The sequence below is a fragment of the Durotheca rogersii genome, assembly GCF_024521655.1.
Source record: "Durotheca rogersii strain YMJ 92031201 chromosome Unknown GGS23scaffold_1, whole genome shotgun sequence".
NCBI lineage: Eukaryota > Fungi > Ascomycota > Sordariomycetes > Xylariales > Xylariaceae > Durotheca > Durotheca rogersii.
Window position 1 is genome coordinate 559,652 of NW_026251232.1, and position 27,082 is coordinate 586,733.

The 27,082-nt window shown below is 55.7% G+C and overlaps 5 protein-coding genes across 5 annotated transcripts; 3 read left to right on the forward strand and 2 right to left on the reverse strand.

Annotated features, from left to right (window-relative positions):
* Positions 1-1,140: 1,140 nt before the first annotated feature.
* On the reverse strand, positions 1,141-2,268 carry GGS23DRAFT_543534 (uncharacterized protein; the record flags this gene model as incomplete). The annotated part of the gene is made up of 1 exon (XM_051514852.1): positions 1,141-2,268. A coding segment is annotated over exon 1 (374 nt), but the record flags the coding sequence as incomplete, so codon positions are not given.
* Positions 2,269-3,636: 1,368 nt separating this feature from the next.
* GGS23DRAFT_6498 (uncharacterized protein) lies at positions 3,637-6,543 on the forward strand. The gene is made up of 2 exons (XM_051521167.1): positions 3,637-3,831; positions 3,900-6,543. The coding sequence occupies exons 1-2, from the start codon at positions 3,799-3,801 to the stop codon at positions 6,408-6,410; spliced, it is 2,544 nt and encodes an 847-aa protein (XP_051376712.1). The 5' UTR covers positions 3,637-3,798; the 3' UTR covers positions 6,411-6,543.
* A 4,185-nt stretch (positions 6,544-10,728) lies between these two features.
* Positions 10,729-11,576, reverse strand: GGS23DRAFT_6516 (uncharacterized protein). Its single transcript, XM_051521169.1, has one exon. The coding sequence runs from the start codon at positions 11,510-11,512 to the stop codon at positions 10,865-10,867; it is 648 nt and encodes a 215-aa protein (XP_051376713.1). The 5' UTR covers positions 11,513-11,576; the 3' UTR covers positions 10,729-10,864.
* A 269-nt stretch (positions 11,577-11,845) lies between these two features.
* Positions 11,846-15,861, forward strand: GGS23DRAFT_543538 (bromodomain and PHD finger-containing protein). The gene is made up of 3 exons (XM_051514853.1): positions 11,846-13,562; positions 13,642-14,669; positions 14,735-15,861. The coding sequence occupies exons 1-3, from the start codon at positions 12,123-12,125 to the stop codon at positions 15,822-15,824; spliced, it is 3,558 nt and encodes a 1,185-aa protein (XP_051376714.1). The 5' UTR covers positions 11,846-12,122; the 3' UTR covers positions 15,825-15,861.
* Positions 15,862-25,580: 9,719 nt separating this feature from the next.
* Positions 25,581-26,805, forward strand: GGS23DRAFT_601962 (Serine/threonine-protein phosphatase PP1; the record flags this gene model as incomplete). The annotated part of the gene is made up of 4 exons (XM_051519252.1): positions 25,581-25,760; positions 25,863-26,264; positions 26,341-26,640; positions 26,713-26,805. The coding sequence occupies 4 exons, from the start codon at positions 25,581-25,583 to the stop codon at positions 26,803-26,805; spliced, it is 975 nt and encodes a 324-aa protein (XP_051376715.1).
* Between the last annotated feature and the right edge of the window lie 277 nt (positions 26,806-27,082).

Here is a 27,082-nt window from a genome sequence, read left to right on the forward strand (position 1 = left end):
TGGTATATTAGGCGCATCCATATAGTGGCAAAATGCAATGCATTGCCCTATTTACGGCGCCAAAGTGCGTCGTTGGTTGGAGAAGGAGAGAGAGAGAGGCACGCTTACATACATATGCCCAGGAGGTGAATAAAAAATTTGCTTGTCCTCGTAGGCAGCCAAGTCAACAAGGCCAAAGAGAAAACAGGGGAGAGGTGCGATTTTATAACCCGGGTTTGATATATACTACTAGGTATGTAGATTATGGTTATCGTCCGGCGTTTATGGAAATTGAGGAGAGAGATCGGCTGTTCGTCGACGTTCATCACCCTATGCGAGTGGTAATGTAGGGCTTGTAAGACATCCTGCACATCTGCTACCTGCCGCAAATAATGTCGCTATCTGGAATGTACGAAGCACACCCGCATGCATGTCTAACCTGAGCGACCGCGTGAATCTCGATCCCCTCGACCAGATACATATATATATATTATGTGTGTGTAAGGTATGTGCGTATGTGGGTAGGTCTGGGTACCTAGGTACCTAAGGTATGTAGGAACGGAAATTGTTGCGTACGTGCCGGCGTGTTATGGGCATTCGCTATTGCTGATGGCGGCCGACGGGCTGGGGATGAGGACTTCAGAGTGGCAGCAAGTGAGGGTTCAGAGGGGTTCGTGCGCGTTCGCTAAAAACTATCGCAACGAGGATGCCAAAGTCGAAGTTCCATCTAATATACCTATCGACATGGGGCCAGAACCATAGGTACCTTGTAATTGACGCTCGCATCCTAGACCAAGTCTCGAGCACGTTCTACGCATGGGGTCGGCTCCCCCCTTGCTGATACGCCATGACGCTCTGGTTGCTGGGCACTGGACAGCAGGTAGGTGGGTAGGCAGGTAGGTAGTATTGTGTATGGTCACATACCATACCATACCTCCCTACTGCGTCGTAGTCTCTCTCTGTATGAGCCTCCCCAGCTTCCATCGCCGAGATAAGCGTCGGGGCATGGGAAGCGGGCATCGTCGATCGACGAACGGCCTCACCTGCGAGACATACCTAATACCAGCAACGGCGGATTGGCAGCACTGCCTAGTTCCTATGCAGCATAGTCTGTCGCCTCGAAGCCTCGTGCAGCCTCGTCGGCGTAGTCGAGGGAGGAAGAAGCAAGGTGACGATGCATGACAATACATATGAGCAGATGCGCATGTAGTTAGCTGTGTGTTGACCTGTATCCCGGTTCGGGCGATCGCGAACGGACATTCCCTACGGGGCTAGACCGCGCAAGAGCACCGACGTTCGGTTGTAACGTTTGCGACACGCATGGGTGCGTGTATTTGGGTATCGCAGGATGTTGGAGACGCTGCTCACAGGATAGATGCGCATATACAGGCGTACGTAGTAGGGAGGTATTTGTTTATTTACGTCGATATGAATATCTACCTAAGTTACCTACCTAGGTAGGTATCCATGTATATACACGTTTGGCAATGGGGGAGAAAGTCGGCGTCTAGGATAGATAGGTAGGTAGGTAGATACCTCCCTAGGTATAGCATAAATACATATATGGGAAGGATGGATTTGTTAGGGGGTGCATGGGATTTCGACGGATCGGAATTTCCACCCATAAACAATACTACGAACATTATTTATGGAGAGAGTGAGAGGGAAAAAGAAAAAAAGGGAAAAGGGGTGGAAAATAGAAAAGAAGGGAAAAAGCCTGCCGTGATAAGCGTAGAGGTCTACGCAGCTGTCCAAACAGAGACAGCGGTGCCAGAAGGAGGGCGCCAAAGGAGAAGAGGGAAGAGGGGAGAGACGGGCTCGGATTGGCTGCCGAGCAGGAGGAGGTAGTATGATACTTGGCTGATGAGATCGAGCGTGATCTATGTGAGTGGTCAAACAGGTCCGGTCCGGCGAATGAGTCGCAGCCCATCTGACGCTCTCTGGCGCCCACCATGTCTGAGCCGCACCGGCGGCGAGGAGCCAGATGTATTGTACGCGGCCGGTACAACGGTGGAGGCATCTATAACAGAATATACAACGTCGCACAATAGAGCCGTTGTGTGTTGGAGATACGCCCCCGAATACGCCGACGTGGAAATTCCCATCCTACCTGTATGCCTACCTAGGTAAGTAAGCAGGCCCGGGGAGACCTGTCAGAGGAAGAAGGGGAGCGTCCCTGCGTGTACGTAACGTACCTAGGTTAGGAACGATAGAACCCTATCTCTGCGCTAACCAAGATGCCTGATGGCAGGCGATCGGCCACCTAACCTGCCTAGGTACCTGCCCAGGGAACACCCCTACGGGTGGTCTCAGCAGAACCTTAGGTCGGTAGCCCGTACCTATAAAGACCGCTGGCCAGCAGAGAGGGACGCACCCAGGACGCGGGTACTTCTGGTACCAGTACTCGGCACGTAATCTCTCGACGCTCTGCTTAGGTGGCCAGGTGGACACGGCCTCGACACCCAAAGTACCCGACGTGCTGAAAAGTAGCCCACACTTGACCGAGAACATCCCAGCCGGCGCACCGATACCCACCACACCAATTTCACCTGGGGCTTGGCGCCCTGGCATTTTGCATGTGGGCGCAGTGCGCACTTGCGCAGCGGCCAGGGCCAGGGCCAGGGCCAGTCACTGGGCCGTCCCCCCCCCTCCATCCCCCGAGGGATACGCCCATTGACCAATTTTAAAACATTTCGTACTATATACACTCTCTGTCTCCCCCGACCATCGCGCGCTGCCACCTATTTTCTCCTCTCCTCCTCCTCCTCCTCCTCCTCCTCCCTCACCCGCTCCGCATCCTCCCTCCTCCTTCCATCGTGGGTGCCGACCGAGTCGAGAGTTCGCCTTCGTAGACGCTCAGCCGGACACGACAGCCTGATAGACATACCCTCTCTTTCTGGCTACCGCTTCGTCGTCGCCGCCGTCGTTTTTGTTGTCGTCTCCCTCTCGGCTTCCTTCCTCGCCACCCCTCCCTTTCTCGCCCACGGGCTCCACGAGTCGTGTCCCCTTATTCTTTATTTCCCTTCATCCTCTCTCTACCCTCCCTCCATTATAGCGTCGTCACGCATCCCGCGAGACAAGCCTGCTCGGCCTCACTTGCATCTCGACGAGGAGAGACGGAATAATCATAATCATAATAGTGACGGAACAAAGAGGTATGTCTGCTGCCTTGTCCCCCCCCCCCCTCGGTGGTCACACCCCTCCCTTCCCTCCCCCCCAGTTACTCGTCAAATCCCAAGCACCAGAATGTTGCCTCGTCCGAATCATGCTTCTTTGTGCGTTTTTGCTGCCTGCAGATGTGTGACGCATTCTCTCACCTTCGTCTCCCCTCGATCCGATCTGCCTTATCATCTAGTCCCTCCAGACTTGCTCCTTCTGTGTCATGATATGATGTCTGTGACTCTGTGTGCGATTCTCTGCTCTGTGATCGTTGGCCCTGCCTGCTGGTGTGCTTGTGAGCAGATAAGAACCATTGTGGCGAGTCAGCATTCCTGATCTCTCGCAAGTCATGATCGTTCGAGTCCCTTCCTTTCTCTTGTTTCACGACTAGCTAGTAGCTTGTTCTGCACACTTGACATTGTAGATGGCCTCCTCAAACACCGGCAGTCAAGCCAAGTTTCGACTACTGGCACTAACCATCGACTCTCCATAGTCCTGACAGCGCCGTTCGACCGGGAAGACCACGCGGAGAGAGCGAAACCGCCGGAGCGACGTTAGTCCTCGAGAAGATCTTGGGTTGTCTTTGAGAAACCTAAGAACGAGTTGCACACCGAGCTTTTTCCCTGATCGTCCTCCATGTCTCCCCGACGATAGAGCAAGATGGATTCAGAAGACGGGGAGCAGTATATCAAGGTACGTGGCCGCGGGTGGCTGTGAGGGATCTGTGTTGGATGTCATAGCTGACCTGCTTCGGTAAACAGCGCCTGGCCGTCTACGTGCGGACGCATGAGAAAGCCTTAGCCAACGCCTTGCAGCTTCGACGGCAAAACGCCCCTCGCCATGGTCCCAGCCAGAGCGTCTCCTCTATCCAGGTGCCCAAGCCGGCGGCTTTGCCCGAACGTCCTTCGACCTCCGCTTCGGCATCGAGCCCCCTCACGGCGGCGTTGTCCCTTAGTTCGTTGAACTTAACATCTACTAATATCAAATCGGCGAGGCTGAGTCTGACGCCGCACCATCTGTTCTACTTGCTCTCTCGCTTCGAAGATCTGGGTATAAATGTCGGGCCTATGAAGGTGCGGTTGGAAAACCTACATGATACCTCGGCCGCAGCGAACTACGTGTCGTTTCTTAGCGCCTCGCAGCGTACTAAGAGTCGTGGGTCCGATGTCGTGTCGATACGGTCCGTGTCGAGTATTCGAAGTGTGATGACGGGGATGTCGGCTTTGTGGAATAGCATCGGGATAGGGTCAGGCATATCTGCTGCTCGGGTCGAGAGGCAAAAGGCGGCCCTGCAGGCCGACACCAAATATCTCTACTCCGCCTTCACCAAGATACCTTCTCTCCAGCTCGCCCCGGACTGGCGAACGAAGCTGATAAAAGGATACGAGGAATTTCCTTTCGACTCCGCCGTCCCCTTGTACGTCTTCAAGAACTTGCAGTCGCTAGAAGTAAACGGCCTCGATTTCAGGCAGTTCTTTGGCTGGGACCGTGTGGCGGACCAGATCCGATCCCTCGTCGTTCGACGTGCCAGCATCGAGGATCCCGCCGATATACTCATCGATATCGTACTGGACGACATGGACAAGAGACGGCGCCGATCCTCGAAGGCGCAGTCGTCCCCCGCTGGCGCACATGCGCATGCGTCCAACCCTAGACGAAGCCCCGCGCTATCGTACTCGGAGTCCCAACACTCTGCTTTCGTACCGCCGACGCCAAGCCGTCGGTATTCTGTAGCGGATATACAAGTCGCCGCCGAGTCAACTGAAAGCACATCGGCCCACCACTCTCGACCTTCGGTTGCCAGGGTTGAAACTGACCAGCCGAGGTCCCCAGTCAAGTCTTCGCGGCCTAGAAGCCATTCCCCCGACCGACCGGCCACTTCCCGCCACCCTACGACGAGTACGAGGGGCACGCATAAAGTCAAGCGATCCGGATCCGGCAGTTCTCAATCGAGTTTATCCGACTCGTGGCATAATCCGAGAAGTAGCACCTCCAATCTATTAGCTATGGGAATCGTCCCAGCCTCCAAGTGGCGCTTCTTGAAGCATCTCGGCTTGCCGGACAACTCCCTGACAGTGATACCGTCGGCTAGTCTGGCCCCTCTGGCCGAGACCTTGGCCTCACTAGACCTCTCCTCAAACCTCTTCACTCAGATCCCCGACAGCTTGGCGCTACTCACCGAGCTCCGCGCCCTGAACCTGTCGCATTGCATGATCGATTCCCTCCACTCCTTGCTTCGCAATCCCCTTCCAGCCATCACTGCCCTAAACCTTCGCGCCAACCGCCTCCAGTCCATTGCTGGCATCGAGAAACTCTATCCTCTAGAGCGATTAGACCTTAGAGACAATCGTTTGACCGACCCGATGGAGTTAGCTCGCCTGACAGGTATCCCCGAGATTCGCGAGGTTTACGTCGAGGGTAACCCTTTTGCGCGGACGCACCGAGACTATCGGGTCACGATTTTCAACCTCTTCCGCAGTACCCCCGGATTCACAGAAGACATAATTATAGATGGTTCAGGCCCGTCCACTTCGGAGAAAAGGCATCTGACAGACCGCGCCGCCATCCCTGATGCTGTCCCTGTAATCAAGCCTCCTCCCTCCGAACTGCCTGCAGTAGATGTGAGCAAGCCGGCCATCGTCTACGACACACCGAAGACACCTGCCGTCTTGCGTAAGGAGCGGCCTGCTCGTCCAACTCCGAAAGCGGTCGCAAGCGAAATTCACACTAGCTCTACACGACGGCGGCGTACCCCGAAGCGCAGGATAGTCGATCTGTCGACAGGCGACCAGGCTAGCGAGGCTTCACCGCCAGCGGGTAGTATCGACGATACCCCCCCGGCTGACAAGTCCGCGGTGGCTACCGAGCCGGAAGTTAACTATCGCGTCTCCCAAGCGCCCGAGACCCAACCTCTGCCGGCTAGAGCGATCTCAGAAACTAGATCACCTGCCACGATAGACCTATCGGAAGTGCCCCGCATTAATACCGGCCCAATTTTGAGGTCTCCAGTGTCGCTCCTGAGCCCGAGTTCGCCGGATATGTGGCCAGAAGCCCAAGACTGGAACCTCAGCGGCGAGATCTATCGGCAGAAGATCGAAGCGATTCGGGACAAGGTTGGCAACGGCTACCTCAGCGTCCTCAGCGAGGAGGGCTGGGAGGCATCTCGGCCGTTTGTCACTGGCGACTTCAGTCCCCCTTCAGCCATGCGACCTGGCCCCGCCGCCCGAACTGCCAGCGCGCAAGCGATCCACAGCGGTGGCGCCATGGGTTAACTAGGCAATGCTATCTGAGCAGGGCTCTCTCTCTCTTCTCCCCGCCTCAAGGGCGGTCCCCTTTTTTATGGCTTTATCCCATTACCCCCATTCGCATTGTGCTTTCGATATACCATTAACCCACCATCGCATTGTGTTTTTTGGGCCACATATGGTGCCTTGACGGAGCATAGCATTTTCGGCGTTTAACGAAAGGAAATCATCACGTTTTGCATTATCGACTCGGTTTAGCGGCAGCACCGCTAGCCACATACATTTCTTTTTCGTCACGAATCTTCCTGCGGGTGGTAGAATGAGCCATTTCCTGTAAGGTCTTTCGGTACGGGGCGTGAGGGATACTGGTTCACTTGTAGAAGAAAGAGATTTCGGAGCGAGAGACCTTTAGACCGAAGACCCAGGTGGAAGGGACAAGAGAGTGCGGTTGAGATATGATCTATTTCCTCACTATGATATCTGCGCGGATGGTTTCTGTTTGGCGGGCGTTTCGAGGTCGTGGAGAGGACCCAGTTCCTCATGATGGTTTCTACTGTTTATATCTCCTCCATCGTTGACTCCTCTCTGGTCGCTTATGTCGTGCGCTTCTGCGCACAGGGCGACGGACTGACAGCTTAGGATAGAGAGTAGCTCTCTATCCAGGTGAACGGGGGACTGGTTAATGAAAAAAAGAGCATGAGTTTTCCGCGTCTTCAAATCGCGATGTTCCAACACCACATCGCGACCCTTTCGTTGGTCTTGGTGATACGAATACTCTCACCCCTATCCCTACGCGTAGTCTGTCCCTACCTATCCAACAGTAGTCCTAGTGTCCTAGCTACGAGCGTTTTTTTGATATGAGTAGAGCGAACCTGAGCCGGGCGGTAGTAAATCAGCCACACCGAACTTAACGTGTTCGGTCTTCCACCCCTTCCTGCCCCGTTCCCCGGCCGACATTTCAGGCTTCTGTCCTCCTCTGCTGCCGCACAGATGCAGTTGTACAGAGATGTGCCTATATCCTGCCAGGAGGACAAGATGGGAGAAGGAAAGGGGGGAGCACGCACACGCCCTAATGCCCTACTCCTACTCCTACGTACGTCTAGGCGCACGCGGGGGAGGGCAAGAGGCGTGGTCTCCGCGGCGAGGGGTGAGAGACGGATGTGGTAGAAGGCGCGCTTGGACGCCTGCGCGCGCCGAGGCGGGAGAGGCGGCGGGCGTTTGTAGAGCGGAATCGGGGGGGTAGAGATAGAGGCGGAGGAGCTACGTGTAGAATGCGGGCACGTTCTGTATGTACCTACAAGCCTCCTATTCGGCAGGCAGGCAGACCTTTGCCGTGTCGTCGAATAGAGCAACGGACTCCTCACTACTCAATCTTATCTATGAATCTATGAGCACACATATATATACATATACACATATATACAGGGGGACCTGCAGAGTGCCATTCCGGCTTCCTTGAGCCGGCTTAACGATAGGCGTACCCTTGGTATCTAGCTAGACGTGCGTACGGTGGACGCGAGGCACAAGCGGCCAAGCAGAGTCTCTCCCCCCCGGGACATCACGCGGTTCAAACGGGGTCTGGTCTTCTGTTGCACAGCCGGTAGACATAGCGACTGATGATACCGGGTGGCTCCGCGTGAGAAGAATGCCACGGCCCGTGGTGGAAACTGGGGTCGAGATCCCGTCCGGCACACACACATGCTACCTCTCTCCTGACTGGGCGGCTGCTTCGAGTGCCATCTACATACCTCTACGGCATACCTAGCCAGCTGCTCGAGGCTCGGTGGCCAAGTTTCGGCCCTGATCCGTGGCCGCCTCCTCGACTCTACGGACGGGTTGCGGCGCCAGGGTCCGTATCTCTCATACCCGTATCCTTTTTGGGTACTGTAGGTGGAAGGCACGGGACGACCGGCCGTGTTGGACCCGAAACCCACCTTCACGAGCCACTGCAAAGACACAACTTACGGAAGAGGCAGCGTAAATGAAAAAGTTTAGGTAACTTGGGATCTTGTAAATGGGTGAGCTACAACCGTGGTCAAGGAGTCACATATCCCGTGTTTAGCCCTCCCCCTCCTCCAGCAAAGGATAGACGAGCTAGTGTGAGGGCAGCAAAAGCGAAGGCGTTTTTCCAGCTTAACGGTATATCTGTAAATCCTACGGGGTTAGAAGCGCTAACAAGCCGGCACCGAGGAGGCGGCATTCACCCTATGAGTCCCAGCCGGTCTGTGGCCACGATTTCTAAGTCTGCAACGCGTTACTGGATATCCTACGTATCGTAGAGAGAATTTGGGTGGCTGTAAGTAAACACATCTTGTATAAGGGGGCAACAGGTAAAGGTGGGAGTAGTGTTCATATGGATATGTTCGGAATTCAACTACGCCGTTACCCCTGTGGCTCAAATTCTTAAATATCTACCGAATACAAGTTCGGGTCTTCGCACGGGCGGCATATCAAATGAACGATATCAAATTCTGCTTTGCTTGCATTTGCGCTCAAGTGTTTGAACATAAGGAGGCGCGAAGGCACAGACATCTTAGGTCATCGAGGACTGAGCGGACAATGATGGCGGCTCCTTGATGGCTACAACACCACATAAGACTATATGCTCCACAGCAATTTCGGAACCCGCACGCATACCTATCAGGCCACGGGGTAGGGGATACCGATGAAATACCGTCCCGGCAGGTCTACGCCTGGAGGAGCCTTTTATGACTTCTCAAAGGATGGCCGCGCGCCTTTCCACTTGGACTCACCAGGTGGGTCGTAGTCGACCAAACCCGCCGTATAGCCTGGAAAGCGAGGTCTTCGCCGGGGCGACGTGGGCCGATAGATTCCAAGTATCGTGCCTAGCAGTCAGGCGCAAATTTGGGACAGCAAAGCAGACCCTGCGAATGGGTGTCCTAGGTTCGACGCCCTGCCTGCTTGCGACATCGGGTGCGTACATACCTACTCCAACCGCTGGGGCTTCGAGACGCGAGTAAGACGTAGAGAATTTTTGCCAAGTTCGATGCCGGGTCGGGCCCAAGGGCCCAAGAGTTGGCCGTACCCCATCAATGAACAACCCGTCTGACAGCTGCCCTCCTTAGTTTCCGCAATAAACAAAGCATGCCGCCAGCATCCATTGGATTGCGAAGTTTCTGATTTGCTGATGCGCGCGCAGGGCCGGCGGGGCCTATGCCGTGGTCTTCGTTTTTGCGCGCAACCGAGCAGCGCCAGACGCTCCTCGATGAGTTTCTTCAGGGGTTTGTCCTGTGTATATCAGAAGCACGATCTCAGGCGGTGCTCCTTGGCGTTTTATTGCACCTGAGGCATCTTCCGATGTGCGATGCCTTCACTGTCTCTCTCGCTCTTTTCTTCTTCGTATTTTTTTTTAGTACGAGTGAATGGGATAGGAGTACGACCAAACTGCGGCCATTTTTCCATGTCCTAGTTAGCCGGAAATAGGCGTGGTCGGCGATAGACGATTGCATCTTGCCTTTGCCTATCGGCGAATAGGGCAGGGAGAAGAAGAATAACCGCACGACATGATTTGACGCTGGTTCTCGCCGAATGATCCTTTAGGAGCTTTCAAGGACTCCACCTTCGGGTTTGTCGCAGAACCTAGGTAGGTACTTGACAAGCCGCTGGCGAGCGCCCGTATATAGGTCAGTTTCGACGGGCGATATAATTATCGCAACACAACAACATATCGACGCGGGCAGCGCTTAGAAAGTCGACATAGCGTATGTTACCGACCTAGAGTGCATCGGTGCCATAGTTACGGCGGGCCGTCGGGGAAGCGGTTCTTTGCGAGCGATTCCAAGTGCGCCGGTAGAGCACGCCCGTTGCGCATAGGAAGAAATATTCCTGGGTAATGTATTGGCCCGGAAGTTGTGGCTGGTTTTTAGGCCGGTCTATCGAATTTGGTTGTTGAGGCAATAATGCTGTAGATACACTCAGTGGGGGGTCGAATGAATGTCGATGTTCGCTTAAGAGTCGCTACACAAAACCCGAAACTCGGAGTCCAATTCGAAGGGACCAACTCTTGAGATTCGGCACCATGAGGGAGATAGGAACTAGGAGTATATTAAATGCGTCGCGAGGGAGACTGTCCGACAGGCGCTATGGGCGAAACACGGATGGCTATCCTCGTCTTGCCCGATCCACGCCACTTTCGCTGAGCAGAAATCACGGCGACACAAGAGTGGCGATGGCTGCTTTCGCAAGGTAGAGAGCCGACCGTTTATTTATTTTATTTTATTTTAGGTGCGGGAAGGGTAGTTCTTACTAGTCCACCCTTAACCCATTATAGAAAGGGGGGACCCTGGAGCATCAGTCGGCTCAGCTTGACTCGCGGCTGTAATATGGTTGGGGCGGGAGGTGCTAGAGAATCCAGCACGGAGCGAGGGATGGATCGGCCAGACTAATGGCAGATCGAAATGAAGATAGGATTGTGCTCGAAGGCGTAAGCGGAAATCCGGGGAGGCATGCCACAAGCCGAGCTACCGCGACGCAATGGGCCGGGGGAGGGGGGCTGACAAGCGTGCAGAGGCGCAAAGCGTGTACGACAAGCAATCCGGGGATGCGTTGGATCGGAGAGGGATCTGGGCTAGATCGTCATGAAGGGTCTGCGAGACAAGGGCGCTACCGCTAACTGGTGGCAAGCGACAGCTCGACGAGCCGGTAGGGCTGAGTCCAAGAGGTGGGAAGCTGGCCACGCTCGGGTCGACGGGACGTGTGTAAGACCCCACCCCTATTCGGGAGGTGTGTCGAGGCCTGATTGGTGCGCAAAGCCGTTGGCTCGATGCTTGGGATGCTTGGGATGGGCTTGGGTGCTTGTCGAGGAGGACAAACGGGATGGAGACGGGGCGGGCTGCCTTGCAGGAGTCGAGTCCGTCCTGCGTATACACGATGCACATGTGCCTACGCCGGGCGTGCAGATGTCGGTAGATATGCGCTTCGACTTCTCTGCGAACCGCGCCGTCGGTATGCCATTGAAGAGGAGGGGGGAGGGGCGGTTGGGCAGCACGGAGGCGATGATGACGATGATGAGAGGAGGAGATGCGCAAAGCGTGGCCGGGTACCAACCAGGTTCGATCGATTCCTCCGCCTGCTAAATATTCAGGGTCTGTCGGCACGGCCATTTGCATATGCGGGTTGCAAAACTGCCGTATCGAATATCGACCGGCGAAATCCTCGATTGGCGTTCATCCCATGCATCTACGCGGGAGACGGGGAGGTGGGCTGTTCGCATGGCAATGCGATACTGCGCCGCAGCCAGGTGATATCGGTCGGTGTCGGTGGAGACGGTCTCCGAGCGCTGAGTGGCTGAACCAGGCCTTCGGGGGGCCCGTTTTCGCCGGTGACAGGCACTGATGGTCTGGGCGGAGGGGCTACGGGTGGCTTATGTAACTGTGGCGCGACGGGCTTTTCCTATTACGGGCTAGACCCAACACCTCCAGCCGACTTCACCAGCGCGTTCCGTCTACCTTTTCGCCATTTCTCGACGACGTCTCCTCCACAACCACCTCTCTGTTCGCTGCTTCTGCCCACCAAACACGTCGCCGAATCTTCCCCCATTGCCCTGCTCGTCCCTCGAGAAGTCCCCTGCGTGCTGCTTCTCAAATGCCTGTTTGCCGGCCTCTCCCGCATGATAACCCCCCTCGCCTCCTCCTTGCGACGCGCTGATTAGATTTCCGCCTTGTCCCCCCCTTGTCATCGTCAGATCTACCTCCCCGCCGTCTAGATCTCCGAGCAACGATGGCACCGAGTCCGAGAACGCCCAGGCAAACCGCGCTTTCGCGCCCCCGCGGCCGACCGAAGGGGTCCTACAGCACCGTGCGACGCGCTCGAGACGGCAACATTGTCGCCGCCACCGAGCCTCCCCTGAAGCGCCGACGACATGCCTCTAGTGGTCCAGCCAGCGCTAGTCGGTTTTCCGATAGGAATGGCAACGACCAGGACGAGCCGGTGGCTGCGACTACCGGTCGCTCGAGAGCGAGACACAGTTTGCAAAACGGTGCGGCTTCCCCCGTCCTATATCCCAGACGCGAACGTAGCACCCGCACTCGCACTGCCGCCCGAGTCGAGGCGGATGACGAGATGCAGATCAGCTCTGCCGCGGCTGTGGCTGCCGCCGTCGTGCAGAGCGAAGGATACAAACCTAGAGAAGAGCGTGGTTGGGAGGAATTCCACCCCAATCTCGACATAGATGCTACATTTATGCTGTTCCACGCCGAAGACGTCGACGGAACTGCGAAGCCAGTGCCGGAGACGCCTATAGCCAAGCCCACTGCCGTGGATAACTTGGATGCCGCCAGTCCGTCCAAAGACGCAGGTGTGGCGTCCACACCCCTCAATGCACCAAACACCGCGCCCAACAGCGCCACACCCTTCGGTGCGCTTACTGTCACCCCCTCTAGGAGGCGTGGTGGCCGGCTCCCGCGCGATTCGCTGTACGCTACGCGCGGAGAGCACGCAGCGCCCAACACCCCAACCCCGTTGCCCATCCACGGCCAGAATACCAAGGAGAAGCTCGACCTGAAACAGCCTTCCTATCGCAAAACCGACCGCATACTGCTCTTCGAGAGCAAGAAGTTCGGCCAAGCCCGATACGTCGATAAGGCGATGATGAATGTCGGCTACCAGGAGAGCGACAACTTCATCCGCCCGGATCGAAAATTGATCAAGGCAAGCGATGCCAACATGGAGGACGAAGCCGACCAGGCTGCTGCTCTCAAGGCCGACGGAGAGGCGGTGCCCCAGCCAACCAACTCTCTAGGCCGTGTCGAATACGACATGGACGAGCAGGACGACATGTGGCTGGAGGCGTACAATGCGCACAGGAAGTCGCAGGGTTGGAACCCGGTCACTCGCGAAGTGTTCGAGATCACCATCACCAAGATCGAGAAGGAGTGGCACGTGCTCGAGAAAAGAATTCCGAAGCCCAACCCGAAACCGCCGCAGACCCATCGGCCGCGCTCTAGTTCCGCAGCGGCCGTTAATGGCGAGCCGCAGGCAGGCGAAGAGCAGGACAGCAAATGCGCAATCTGCGACGATGGGGACTGCGAGAACACGAACGCGATCGTTTTTTGTGACGGGTGCGATCTCGCGGTCCACCAAGAGTGCTATGGTGTTCCATTTATTCCGGAAGGCCAATGGCTGTGTCGAAAGTGCCAGCTCATTGGCCGTGGCATCCCGGTCGGTCCCTCCGCCCGCCCTCCCCCCTGTCCCGCTCTCCCGGATGTTGGCTTGCTAACTGACACTGTCCCTTGTCCAGACGTGCATCTTCTGCCCCAACTCCGACGGTGCTTTCAAGCAGACCAATTCCTCCAAGTGGGCGCATCTGCTCTGCGCCATGTGGATTCCGGAGGTGACGCTCGGCAACCATACTTTTATGGAACCAGTTATGGATGTGGATAAGGTCCCCAAAAGTCGCTGGAAGCTTGGCTGTTACATCTGCAATCAGCAGATGGGTGCTTGCATACAGTGCGGTAACAAGGCGTGCTATCAGGCATTTCACGTTACCTGCGCTCGCCGCGCCCGTCTTTTTCTCAAGATGAAGAACAACTCGGGTGCTTTGGACGTGCTCGACGGCAGCACCAATCTCAAGGCGCTCTGCGATAAGCACTGCCCTCCGGAATACGCCAAGGAGAACGATGTGGTCCGCGCTACAAAGCGAGCCAAGAAGTTCTACAAGAAGACGATGGGAGACCGTATCTGGGCCAGCAACCAAGCCAAGGCCATGTCCCTCGCCGCGTCTCATCGCAACGCGATAACCGAACATCCCCCGGACGAATCGCAAATGACTGGCGCTAAGTTGTCGGCTGTCCTTGGCGACAAGAAAGGACAGGCCGGCAAGCCGATCTGGAAGTTACCGTCGGGAGCTCCCGTAATACCCCAAGCCGTTTTCGAAATTGTCGAAGCGTCGCTGCAACGCTTCAATTTCCTCAAGCGTAAGGAGTTCGTCAGTGACGCGTGTCGGTACTGGACCTTGAAGCGCGAGATGCGCCGCGGCGCCGCCCTCCTCAAGCGCTTGCAATTGCAGATGGAGACGTTCTCCTCGATGGAGCTCACGAGACGCAACTTTGCGGCCATGGGCCCCGTCGGCAAGGCTCGCCTATCCAGAAGAATCGAATTCGCCGAGACCCTCATCAGAGATCTAGAGCAGCTCAAGATGATGTCGGAGGCGGTCGTCCAACGCGAGCAGAGCAAGCTTGAGGCAGCGGAGATGGAGCAAGAATTCGTGGACACGTGCTATTTCCCTATCCACAAGATGCTTCCTCCCGTCATAGAGAAAGCGATAGCGTAAGTTGGACGGTATTACCCCAGCTTGACGTGCATAAACGCTAACCACTCGAAACGATCACTAGGCTGGACAAAAATCTCTTCTACAGAGGTCTCGTGAAGTTGTCAAATAGACTCGACGAGCGCTTCTACACCACGACGCTAGCCTTCTCTAGCGATCTTTGCGAGGTTATCAGCTCCGGCATCAACTCCGAACCTAAATCGCAGGTCGATTCCCTGCAGAGGGCTGGTTCCGCTGTTCCCGTGCTGCCTAAATCCGACTTCTCCGATTATCGAGACCGTAAGAAGCTTGGAAAAAGGATACTTAAGTCGATCCAGCCGCAGTTGGAGACGGCGCTGCGCCTCGAGTGCGAGGCTTCCCACCGGCCATTTGAGAGCTTGAAACAAGAGCTAGAATCCATGATGGAGGCGAGCCTCGAACTGCGCCACCAGGATATTAACCATGGTAATGTGGAGTCCGAGAAGAGCCAGGACGTCATCATGGTTGACTCAGTGGCTGCGGAGATCACCGTGGGTGGTCAAGTCGACGGCTCTACTGCTACGGCAGAAACACCCGGCGACGTTGCCATGGCTGACGCCGACGGAGAGGATGATGACGTCGGGGATGAAGGCAATATCGAAGTGAAAACCTCTACCTTCGAGGTCGGCGGCGTAATAGAGGCTGCTCAGCCATCCCACGACGCCATCGCTAACCGGCCACCCCAAATTCCGGAGGGCAAGTCGGACGCGGCATCGGTCGACGGCATGCAGCCGGTGGACACGCCGCCGGCGACGAACGGCTACGTGGGCGCGGTGCCGTCGATACAGCCGGCGCCGCCGACGCCCCCCCGCTCGAACGGCAGCCTGGAGCACCTGCCGGCCGACTCGCTCGTGGACGGGGGCGTGGTGTGGTACCTGCAGGACTTCGAGCCCGAGGGCACGTCGGCGGTGCAGGAGCAGTGGCGGGGGAGGGACGCGGTGCGCAGCCTCAGCGAGGAGCTGACGGAGATCGACGAGGACGAGCTCAACGGGCTCGGCGTCGAGCTCAACGAGGACAGCATCACGGCCTCGCCGGCCAACAACGCCGGCGCCGCGGCGGACGCGCCCGGGGCAGGCCCCGCCAAGAAGACCAGCGCCAGGTCCAAGAAGCGCAAGGCGCCTTACCGGAGACGATAAGGGTCGGATCCACTAATCATGCGGAGGGGAGCGGAGCGGAGCGGAGGGGAGAGAGGGGACACGCGGGACGGTATAAGAAGAATGGGGGTCTGTACGAATAATTACCGCGCGCACGCACGCGTGCACGTGCGCGCGGCCACGTGTGCTTTAGGTTCTATAGTGTATTTGTGCCGCTTCAACCAGCTCGGGCTGGCCACGTTGAAACCGGGTTTCTGCTATGTACGAAACACGAAATTCCGGTTCTGGGGGAGGGGAGTAGGTGCTCATTTTTTTTTTTCACTTCTTCCCCCCCTTTTTTCTCTGTTTCTCTCCTCTCGGAAGGGGACGAATGCGTTTTATTTGTTTATTTCCCTCTCCCGGCGTTGAACACGCCGAGAGAACGAGGTTTGACAGGGAGAAAAATACCATATATCCGTCCGTCTGTCCTTCCGCGCCCACCGGCCCCGATATACCGCGCGCGCGAGGCCGGCTGCGTTTGAGCTTTTATCGTCGTCGTTATCTTCCTGCTGTTGAATCTTCTTGGTTTTCCCTTTTTTTTTTTTTCTCGGCACGGCAGCGGGAAAGCTAGGAGTAGGGAAAGGGGAGTAGGCATCAGGGCGTTAGGGAGGGAGAGGGGGGGGAGGGAGGGAGGGAGTACGGCCGGACCAGTCAGTCAGTCAGAGAGTCAAATCCAGTCAGTCACACGCAGGGCAGCACGTACGCGCACGGAGGTCTTGCTTGGTCTCGCTCTGATAGGTGCGCGGGGCGGCGGGAGAGAGAGAGAGAGAGAGAGAGAGACATGTCTGATTTGAGACGGCCCGGCGGCATTCGAGCTCGAGTCGAGTCGGCCGGCGTGCTTCGAGTCGCTGCGATACGGCGGGCGCGGCCTCGCCGGTATTGCTTATACCTAGTTTTTGTGGTTTTTTTTTCTTCTTCTTTTTTCCCCCCCTTCTTCTTTCTTCTTCTCCCCCTCCGACTGGCGAATGCGTTTACTTATTGTCACGGCTGCTCCCACGACTGCTACAACTTGCTATACTCTGGTTTCCTTTTGTGCACACCCGCCTGTGTGTATATATAATACACATATATACAGTTAATTGCTTCGACTTGGACTTAGATGGACCGACCCGTGATGCTTTCGGGGGGGGGAGGCCTGACAGAGGTCGTCTCGGCTGGAGCAGGCTGGCGTCGTATGCGATCAGGGACCTGTTCTTGCATGTGGTCCGGCTGGGTCGGAACACGGAGATGGTGGGCTCGGCGCACGTCAAGAAAGCGGGAGGGGTCGGGGCGAGGCCCAAGGGGGGGGAGAGGGGGAGGGAGTTCGGTGGCCGCCGAGCCATGAATGGAGAGGTATACTTAGGTATATATATATATATATATAGGGGTAAAGCAACTACGCTGCGTCCCATCCGGTCTCCTAGGTAAACCCACCTCGTATCTCGCATGTTCATCTACAAATAAGGGGTCTCCTGAGAGGCGTCAATACTAGTAGCAATCCTCCCGTAGGCGCGCATATAGCGATCGACTTAAGCTGGCATCTAGGTGGCATATAAATACATATATCGCACTGCTGGTCCCCTTTCCCCCCGTCCTCGTCCCTTCCACCATCTTCTCAAAGCTAGGCCAGGTGGAGGGGTAAGCAGCCTTCCAGGTGTAAAATAGGGTGATTCGGACGCATCAGATATCATCTCTCTCTACCCGGCCGCCGGCAGAGCGGGGGGGATCTAGATGCTTCTAGACCGACCTACTGCGCGTCTGCGTAGCTGGCGAATAGGGAGAGGGGGGCTAGAAGGGAAGGCAGAAGAAGAGGGTTGGACATTACACAGTATACGGAGGAGCTGGCCAAGTAAGCTCCCGGTCCAACGACAGTGCCCTAGCGCCTGGGAGTACTACGATGTTCCGGGACCGTCGTCGTGGTCTGAGTATTGTTTTTCTCATTCCCCTTCGCCCTTCTCTCTCCCTCCCTCTCTCTCTCTCTCTTCTTGCCTCTCCGGCGGGTTCAAGACACGAAACTGGCACGGCAGCACCTTCGCAACTTGTATCCGCCGGACTCTCAAACCATTCACGTCGTTCCCTGAGAAGTGCAGCTGAGACATCAGCAGTCGGACTGGAAGGGGAAAGAAGCAAAGCCATACACTCCCGGGTATCCGTATCACGCCAATCCTCGGCACCGACTTTGCCACCAAGGGAACGGCATAGGGGGGCTTTCCGGGTCGAGGCCTTCTATGGCGGCATCTAGATTAGAGATGGTGGGGATGATCAGTTACCCTGTCCCAGTCCTCTGTGTCCTTACGAAACGTGGTCGACATGCCTTGCGAGGTGCCGTTCTAGGAAAAGCATGACTGTGAGTTGGTGGGCAATGCAGGCGAATAAGAACAATCCAAGTTTGACCGGGCTAGGAGCTTCGTTCTGGAGCTAATATGCCGGGCTATTAGCACCAGGACTCCACCCATTCGCGACCGTGCAAGCCTAGCATTCCTTCATGATTGCGAGTGTTGGCTTCCAGAGTATTCGACGGAATGGAAGTTTTGCGGATGATAACGGGCGTAGAGGCCTCCGGAGTAGGCGTGGCTCGGGAATGTGAAGCATTATCGCGCTCGTCGCTGTCGTTGTCGTTACAACTCGCTCTGACCAAACTCAGATGTCTCAGGATGTAGGCAACTAGTACCGGCGGCCAGGCACGGAGATCAGCAACACAACGCCCATAATCCTATCTATGGGCATTTACACCGCATTTTCCTGAAGTCGGCCTCGGCCATCCACTTTGCCTTCGTAGCATCATCCCCTTCTATCCCAACACGGTCGGCAATGCTCCCTTCGGTACCATTCCCCGCAGCTCTAGACTACGATCGTCCCTCAGACATGCCCCTTCCTATCGCCATCTCTTCCAGATAGCTGTCTGCCAGGCGGTTGCTGCAATGGGTGGCACGATCATAGCTCATGTTATAGGTAAGTAAACCACGCCAGCCATACGCGAATCTGGCTTCTACCAAGACAATGCCCATCTGCTTTCGGTTCGGTCTCTCCCAGCACCCCTTGCATAGATCTCAACCCCAACCCACGAGTACCGGACACGTGTGGTCGTACTGGGTCTTTCTCGGCATGAAGTTGCTACGAGAGGTGTGCTTCGCTTTGGGGGCGCGTCTCAGCTATTCCGGCGGCAGCCGCCGCGTGCGCGTATAAAATCAAGCCGATAGAATCACGCGCCTCTGATGATATCCCCCAGGCGTGGGGTTTGACGTTGATCTCTCAATGTTTGTAAGAATGAATAATTCTCCAATCGCCCTGACCGCTTGATACGTGGGTTGTACAGCCCGGCGAGGTTCTAGCGAAAGGTCGATCTCATTATCGACAGCGTGAGCGCAACACTTATGCTACGCATGTCAAGATGGGTGAAGATAGGTCGCACGTAACCGAGATTGTTTCGCCTGCGGGTGCCTATTAAATGCTTAGGCGGTAGAGGGCCGACTACGTGTCATCTACTGCGAACAACGGAGGCTACTTACCTGCCCCTTAATCATGTTGTGGTTGATTCCTCAACAAGGAAAGTGACATCGAACACATCTCCTCTTCAGCCCCCCAATATATATTAAATTCGTGGAGTTGCAATGAAGATATCTCCTTGGAGTTGGAGAGAGCGGGGTGTTTTCGTTGAGCCGTGCGAGCCGGCAGGCCTGACGGTGGACTTCACCTCGGTTGGATGTCGACTTCTGGGGCCTGCTGCTCAGGTTTCCTCGCGGACAGGTAGCTGGTGAACAACCCAAGGTGTGTGGGATTGGGTGTCTCTCAGCTACTTCGCTCGGCGCCTTTTCACACTCTCTTTCTACTGCGACTTAGCACCTAGTGGGGGCTGTCACACTGAAAACCCGACACTGGTAAGTCGTTATCTTCTAGGATAAGAGAGATTCGTGTCTAATGGTTGCTGAAGCGGCGAACTAACCAGCCGTCTCAACACCACGTCCAATCGACACCACCACGATGAGCGAAAGACCGATATGTGCTCGAGGCTGTAATTGCGTGCGTCTAGGCGTAGATCATGTGACTCGATCGTGAGAAGAGCATCGCCGGCTGGGATAGAGAAGTGCCACAGTTGGATGGAGCGAGCCACGGCGATCTGAAAGCTTCCACTCAACGCCTCGGGACTTGGCTACAACATCTGGTTTCCTGCAGGCCGTCTGCAGCCCACACTGTTAAGTGGGCTGCCTAAGCTACGACGGTTGGCTGTCGTGTAGACCACTCTTCTCGCTTAAGGATCGGCCTCCCACTCGACAACGATTCCGTAGGCAGCACGCACAACATGCTGCTAGTCGTAAGTAATCTCGACGGCTAAAGAGGCAAACGGCGAGATCCAGCTAGCCACAGGCGCCCCAAGGGAGCCAAATGCCAGAGGAGAGCCGAGCACGGGGGAGGAAACCAAGCCAGACGACCTCGTTCTGTGGTAGAGATGAAGTAAAGAGAACAAAGGCGGCCGGAGAAGGCCGAGAAGTTTGGCTTGCCACGTCTCCTCAGAAAGAGGGCTGGACACGTTCCGACCGGAAGGAAACATTGTTCCTCTTTACAGACCGACCTCGCCAGTGTCAGTAGGAACCTGAGAGCTGGTTTGCTCTCCTAATTGTTTATCTGGCACTCACCACTGAAATTGGCCGTGTCCTGGCCCCCCCGCTTGTCGAGTCGCCCACGTAATTGACCCTTAAGATGCATCCATGGATGAATGGGCCGATCAGGTGCTCTTCGCAGACGCCGATCGGGAGCGCGAGATCGAAGCACGGTTGTAGTCGATGCTGCAGCTGACGTGGGAAAGCGAGCCAGCGAAGGGTCTTGCATAGGAAATCGATTGGCATCATGAAATTGCCGTCACGGTTGTTCTCCTTGGCAGTTTTCTGATGTTTAGCCAGACCATCAAATCCGGGGCAGAATATGACACATCCACTCGCTATACGGTAACGTTGCGTACATATCATGAACGCCGCGGCGACTTGATGTGGTGCATTTCGAGATATGAGAGAGGGGGAGAGGGAAAGGCAGATAGGGAGAAACAACACGACCCCAAGCGAGAGAGACACCAGCGGAGTGGGCCAAGCAGATCGCCGGGTAGATTCACGACTAGGGGGGAACAACAGGCAGATAGGGTAGCTGTCTGATCTCTGGTCCGCCGGAGGCACTACACCAGCCGCCCCCGGGACCCCATTGCGAACTCGCACCCCGACAAGCTGCCCGAAAGCTGGTACACGTGGAGTTCTTTCGGGACAGGCGTCGAGTGAGCGTCCGAGAGAGGTCAACAAGCCGGTAGCCTGTAAGAAGGCGAATGCAAACGGGTTGGCGCATGTGGGAAACGCGGTAGTGCGTGAATGGAGCAGACCGGCCTTCCCAACCCGAGCCCGGTCCTGTATGGATCCACCCGTCTCCCCCCTACCTCAAGGATGGGCAAAAGCTGTACGTGCGAGCACGGAGAGAACGGGTTGGTCGAGCGGGAGGGATGAATTGGGACTGGGTAGGTAAGTAAGTAAGGTTGGAGAGTGCGGTATTGCTGTGGTATACATAAGACTGGGAACACACGTCGGTCCACAGATGAGCGAGAACATCGCCAGTAGCGGCGCCGGAGACGACCCTCCCCAGGCCAATACTTGAGGAGGTCAGATGAGAGGTCGGCATGGAGGAGGGGTTGGCTCGCTTGGAGGCTGTGGCGAGAATGGGAGGAGGGGGGGGGGGGGGGTTAAGAGGAAACCAGGCATCCCATCCATATGTGCACACGCATAGTTGGATATATTAGGCAGGCCAGGAGGGAAACATTGATGTCGGGTTTGGCCAGTGGTGGTGATCCCGGGTTGGGATGCGGGAAGAATTGTCCTCTACGACGTAGCCAAAACGTCTTGGGCCGTGCCGGCGGCGTGTCAATGCAGGATACATACCAAGTGGCTGCCTCGGCGAATGCATTCGTTGCCTTTGCCCAGCGGGCCACACTGCTTGGGTGAAACTGTGAATCCGGAGGTGAGGTCGAGCTTGAAGCTGGGCTTGAGGTTGAAGTCGAGGTTGAAGTCGAAGGAAGCGGTGGACGGGAAACGCTCCAGGATAACGGAGCTCTCTTATCTGAGATACCTTCCCGTACCGCGCGGCAGGCACGCCGGGTCGAGTACCTACCTACGGTTAGGTAACTTGGGTAGACACCTACTACGTTAGGTACATGTTCCTAACCGGAACGCCTCCAACGTACCTACACCTACAGATACCTACCTACCCACATACCTCTAGGAACCTAATGTATGTAACCTCAATGTCCCCCCTTCCAACAGGTGTAGGTACTAGGTACCTGTAGGTAGGTCTGTACCGTAGTTACTTGCTTACTTGGATGATATACCTTACCACCAAAGTATGGCCTTTTTTGTTCTGAACTTCCATTTCACCAATTGTTTTTTTCTCTTTGTCGTCTTCCCCAAGTCCCCCTCTACCTTAGGTAGGTAGGTACCTCGTAGTAAGAGGGACCTACGTCTGAAACCCCACCTGCTCCCCTTTTTGGGCCCTAAGGGTACGACGTCTCGGGCAGAATCTAGCCAACCCCGTTTCCCCTTCTGCCCAGCTCTGTGGGTAGGTGGAGGTAGGTATTGGGTACCTAGGTAGGTAGGTAGGTAGGTACTTAGGTGCCTACGCACATGTATGCGTCTGCGTCAGGTGCTTAATCTAGTGCGATTAGTAATAGGCTAACGTTGGGGAGGGAGAACCATTTAACAATGGGGCCGTAGAACCCGATTGCAAACAGGAGATATTAATGTCTCCCGCGGGTGCGGAGCAAAGCGGGAAGAACAATCTACAGGTACCTAGGTACTTGGTCTAGACGCATAAGCAGGCTCGAGTCCCTGAGATGGGAGGTACATACTATACGTACATACATGCTGCAGTTGCATGTTCTATTTTGAGGGCTTCAGATTCGTCATTCTCGTCGAGAAACCATCGCCTATCTGAGGTCGACAGGTAGGGGTGCGAATAACTTGACGGTAAGGCGGGACATCCATGTGGCCCACCTCCCGAGGTACCACTACCTGGCGTGTTATAGTAGGTACTGAAGCTAAAGGTACCTGATCGCGACCTACCTGGGTATGTACCTCTACGTGCTTCTACGAGGTAGCCTTCCTGCTGTGTGAGGTAAACCACCTGCGGTCTAGAGCCCATGTAGAAAGGTCTACATACGCCTCGTATAGGACTCGTCATTTTATACGTAGGAACAGGAAAAGGGGTCTAGGGTATGCGAAGTATCTGCACCTGGCTATTGGTCAAAGTGGCGCTGCCGTTCTGGCATACTATAAAGATGCGCTGCTTAATCCGAGGAGGTGGCCAACCCCGAATAATCGCCAGCACGTACCTAGGTACCTAGGTAGGTATACATGTTGATTCGATTAGGCATCGACGTAGGTCTAGGTAGACCTACCTAGGTAGATACCTACCCGGTAGACAATCAATGTAGGCGGATATGAGGTTAGGTCTAGGTAGGTAGGTTAGGTAAGTACTTGAAGGTTATTCAATAGATGCCTCAGGATTAGGCGTATCTCGTAGGTAACAGCTCGTGGCTACCTGAGGTTCAGGTTCTCGGGCTGCCTGTGCGATCAGCTCCTGCCTTGCTGTCGACCCTAAGGGTCTCTATGCACTGTAGTTACATAGATACCCGATATATGCACTTAACCAACGCAGACGGATCTGGATCTCGGCTTGGTGTTGGGTTTCAAGTGGTTGGCAGGGCGGGCTTGGGGGCGGCTACGAGGAGGTACCTATATACCTAACCAAAGGGCGGTATTAGCAGCTGTGGGCAGGTACCCGTCTCTACTAGAGGTACTCGACCACCGAATAGGTACCTACATGGTACGGAAACAGGTACCTGACCTGAGGTACATTTACTGCCCGCGCACGTAGGTAGCACACACCTGGAGCCACCCTCCACCACGATACGCGTACCCCAAAGTATCTCGCTGTCGACAACCTTAGTCGATGGGGGTGTTCCATTCACCATAACAATACCTACCTACCTCTACCTCCTCCTACTGTAGCCAGGCCGGTGGGCGGGTTAGCAGTTGGTCGTATAGCAGCAAAAGAGTCGCAGTCTCAAGTCTGTCCTGCGCCCGCAAGTGGCCGCGTACTGCTGTCTTCCCCCCCGATTCCCCTTCCCTTCCTCCTCCCTCTCCTCCCACCACTTGCAGTCTCTGCAGCGCAGCAACCCGTCCGCCAGATTGGATCTGATCGGTGTCTTCTGACCTTTCCCGTCGGCTCTGGTCCCCTTCGACCTTCTCTCTTCCCTTTTTTTTCTTCCTCGCAGACCCCGCGACAGGACCACGACCACGCATTCCATACACGACTCCTCTCCCAACCACGAAGTCCGTACTGCTGTGTCGTTGTGCACCGCTTCTTTTTTTTATTTATTTTATCTGTCGCCGCCAGCATTGGATCCCGGCCGACCGCTGCGACACTCAATTCTAACCTTCGTTCCGCCCAAGACGAGAACAAGTGTTATCCCACCCCCTCTCGTTCTTGTCTCTCTCTCTCTCTCTCTTCCTCCGCCTGCATTGTTTTGAAAAGCGTGCACGGGTCGGGCCAGGACAGGACGCTACCGCTTTTCCTCCTCCTCCGCTGCCTCCAGCCAGTTGCCTCTCCACGGCGCCAGCAAATCCGCTCCGGGAATTGCCTGCTTTGTGTTATTGTCACCACATAACACACCCTCGCACTCCCTACTCTTGCTCATCCTCCCACGCACACCTACATATACACACGCACACGGCGCAGCACGCGCTGCCTCCTTGTGTCCAGCTCTACTCTACTCTCTGGCGACTGACCGACATTACCTCCCCCCTCGACGGCCTACCGAGCGTGACAGACGACGTTTGTCCCAATTTTCCTCCCAACAATTCCCGCCTCCTTCCCGCCCGCTATCTGCTACGGCTCGCGAGTAGCATCGAGTCCAGTGCCGGATTCTAGGCCCGACCACGACGCAGTAAATTGTGCCCGTTCTATTGAATTACCATTGCATCCTTTCGTGGATGTGGTAGGCCCGGTTTCACGTTCCACACTCCCCAATACGACGCCTCTGCGCATTCTTCCGATCGACTCCCCGCGAAGCCATCACCGCTGGTGTTGCGGCCTGCAAGGCGCACAACGATAAGGAGACGAAGCAATCTCGATTCCGTCGAGGCTGCAAGACCTGATCTTATATTCCCCAGTGCCCAGTTGCTGCCAGACGCTTGTACGGGAATCTCCAGTGCAAGGCGTCGAGCTTCGTTGCTAAGCTCTGTTGCTTGTTGAGATCACTTCATTGTGAGTCTTTTCCTTCTCCCTTTTTTTTTTTTTTGGTCTGGCCTCCATAAATCCGCAGGCCCCTCTTCCCCACTCACCTTGTCGTCACCTCACCTTACCTAAAAACCCATCTGGTTATCCTCCTCTTGCCTCTTCATCAACAACATCAGCATCGGCATCAACATCACCATCTCCTCCTCCTCCTCCCCATCCTGCCCTTATTAAATCTCCTCGCCCCCCCTCCCCTCTTTTTCTCACCTCTCCGGGCCCAACCCCGGTTCTCGTCTTATCGGGCCTCGTGCCGATGCCTCCGTTGCTCTAACGGTGATGTTGTATCGGCTCGTACTGATATCTCCCACTGCGATCAGGCCTACGAAGTGTATCCTCGTTTAACTTGGGGCACCACCGCAATCTACACACCGCGGTTGCCACCCTACCACCTTAGGGCCCTGATTCCACGCTTGTCGACTTTCATTGGCCAACTACCTGGCAGGTCAGGAACTTACGATGGCGGATCATAACGACGTTGACTTAGACTCGATCATCGACCGCCTCCTCGAGGTGCGTGGGAGCCGGCCTGGGAAGCAGGTTCAGCTTCTAGAGACCGAGATCCGGTACCTCTGCACAAAGGCTAGGGAGATCTTTATCAGCCAGCCAATCCTTCTCGAGCTGGAGGCTCCCATCAAGGTATGTCTGCACTTCATTGGCGACCTAGCCACTCTTTCCGCCGCCCCCTGCCCCGAGTGAAACACACACATTACTAACAGCTTGGTGTGCCTCGTGCGATAGATCTGCGGCGATATCCACGGCCAATACTATGATCTCCTACGTCTCTTCGAGTACGGCGGCTTCCCGCCCGAGGCGAATTACCTCTTCCTCGGCGACTACGTCGACCGTGGCAAACAATCCCTCGAGACCATCTGCCTCCTGCTTGCCTATAAGATCAAGTACCCCGAGAACTTCTTCATCTTAAGAGGCAACCACGAATGCGCGTCTATCAACCGTATCTATGGGTTCTACGACGAGTGCAAGCGCCGCTACAACATCAAGCTATGGAAGACGTTCACGGACTGCTTCAACTGCCTGCCGATCGCCGCAATCATCGACGAAAAGATCTTCACGATGCACGGTGGTCTAAGCCCCGATCTCAACTCGATGGAGCAGATCCGTCGGGTAATGCGACCCACTGATGTAAGATGAACTCCTGACAGCAGCCGTCGCTCCGTCCAGAGCTGGTCCGGGCTCGTTGCTGACACGGCTTCTCTAGATTCCCGATTGCGGACTGCTCTGCGATCTACTATGGTCTGACCCCGATAAGGATATCACTGGTTGGAGCGAAAACGACCGTGGCGTCTCGTTCACGTTCGGGCCTGATGTGGTTTCCCGGTTCCTGCAGAAGCACGACATGGATCTGATCTGCCGCGCTCACCAAGTCGTGGAAGATGGTTACGAGTTCTTCTCGAAGCGACAGCTGGTTACCCTGTTTAGCGCCCCCAATTACTGTGGAGAGTTCGACAATGCCGGAGCTATGATGAGCGTCGACGAGAGCTTGCTCTGTTCCTTCCAGGTTTGCTTTCCTTTATACTACTACACTGGAAAATCTAGAATGTCGGCTGATGATTTTTTCTCTCGTCTCCAGATTCTCAAGCCTGCTGAGAAGAAACAAAAGTACGTCCATGGCGGCCTCGGAGGCAGCGGTTTCGCATCTCCAAGAAAGCAATCCAAGTCCTAAACCAAGAGTGTCTATTCATTCATACGAACTTCCTCGTCTTCTAGGTTCGGCCGCTCCCGATAAGTTGCTTCCTTCTTCGGCACCACACCCCGTGTTCGAGTCTCGATACTTGTCTTCGACCAAACGACCATGCCGGCGTCGCTTCTGCCTCCTCGGTGTCCGCCACCCACCCACCCCTCCCTCCGACCGCAACGGGCGCTTCGATAACGCTGTTCGAGTACAAATATCTGACGCGCCGCTTGTTTGTGAAACCACTGTAGTCCCCAGGCCACCTTAG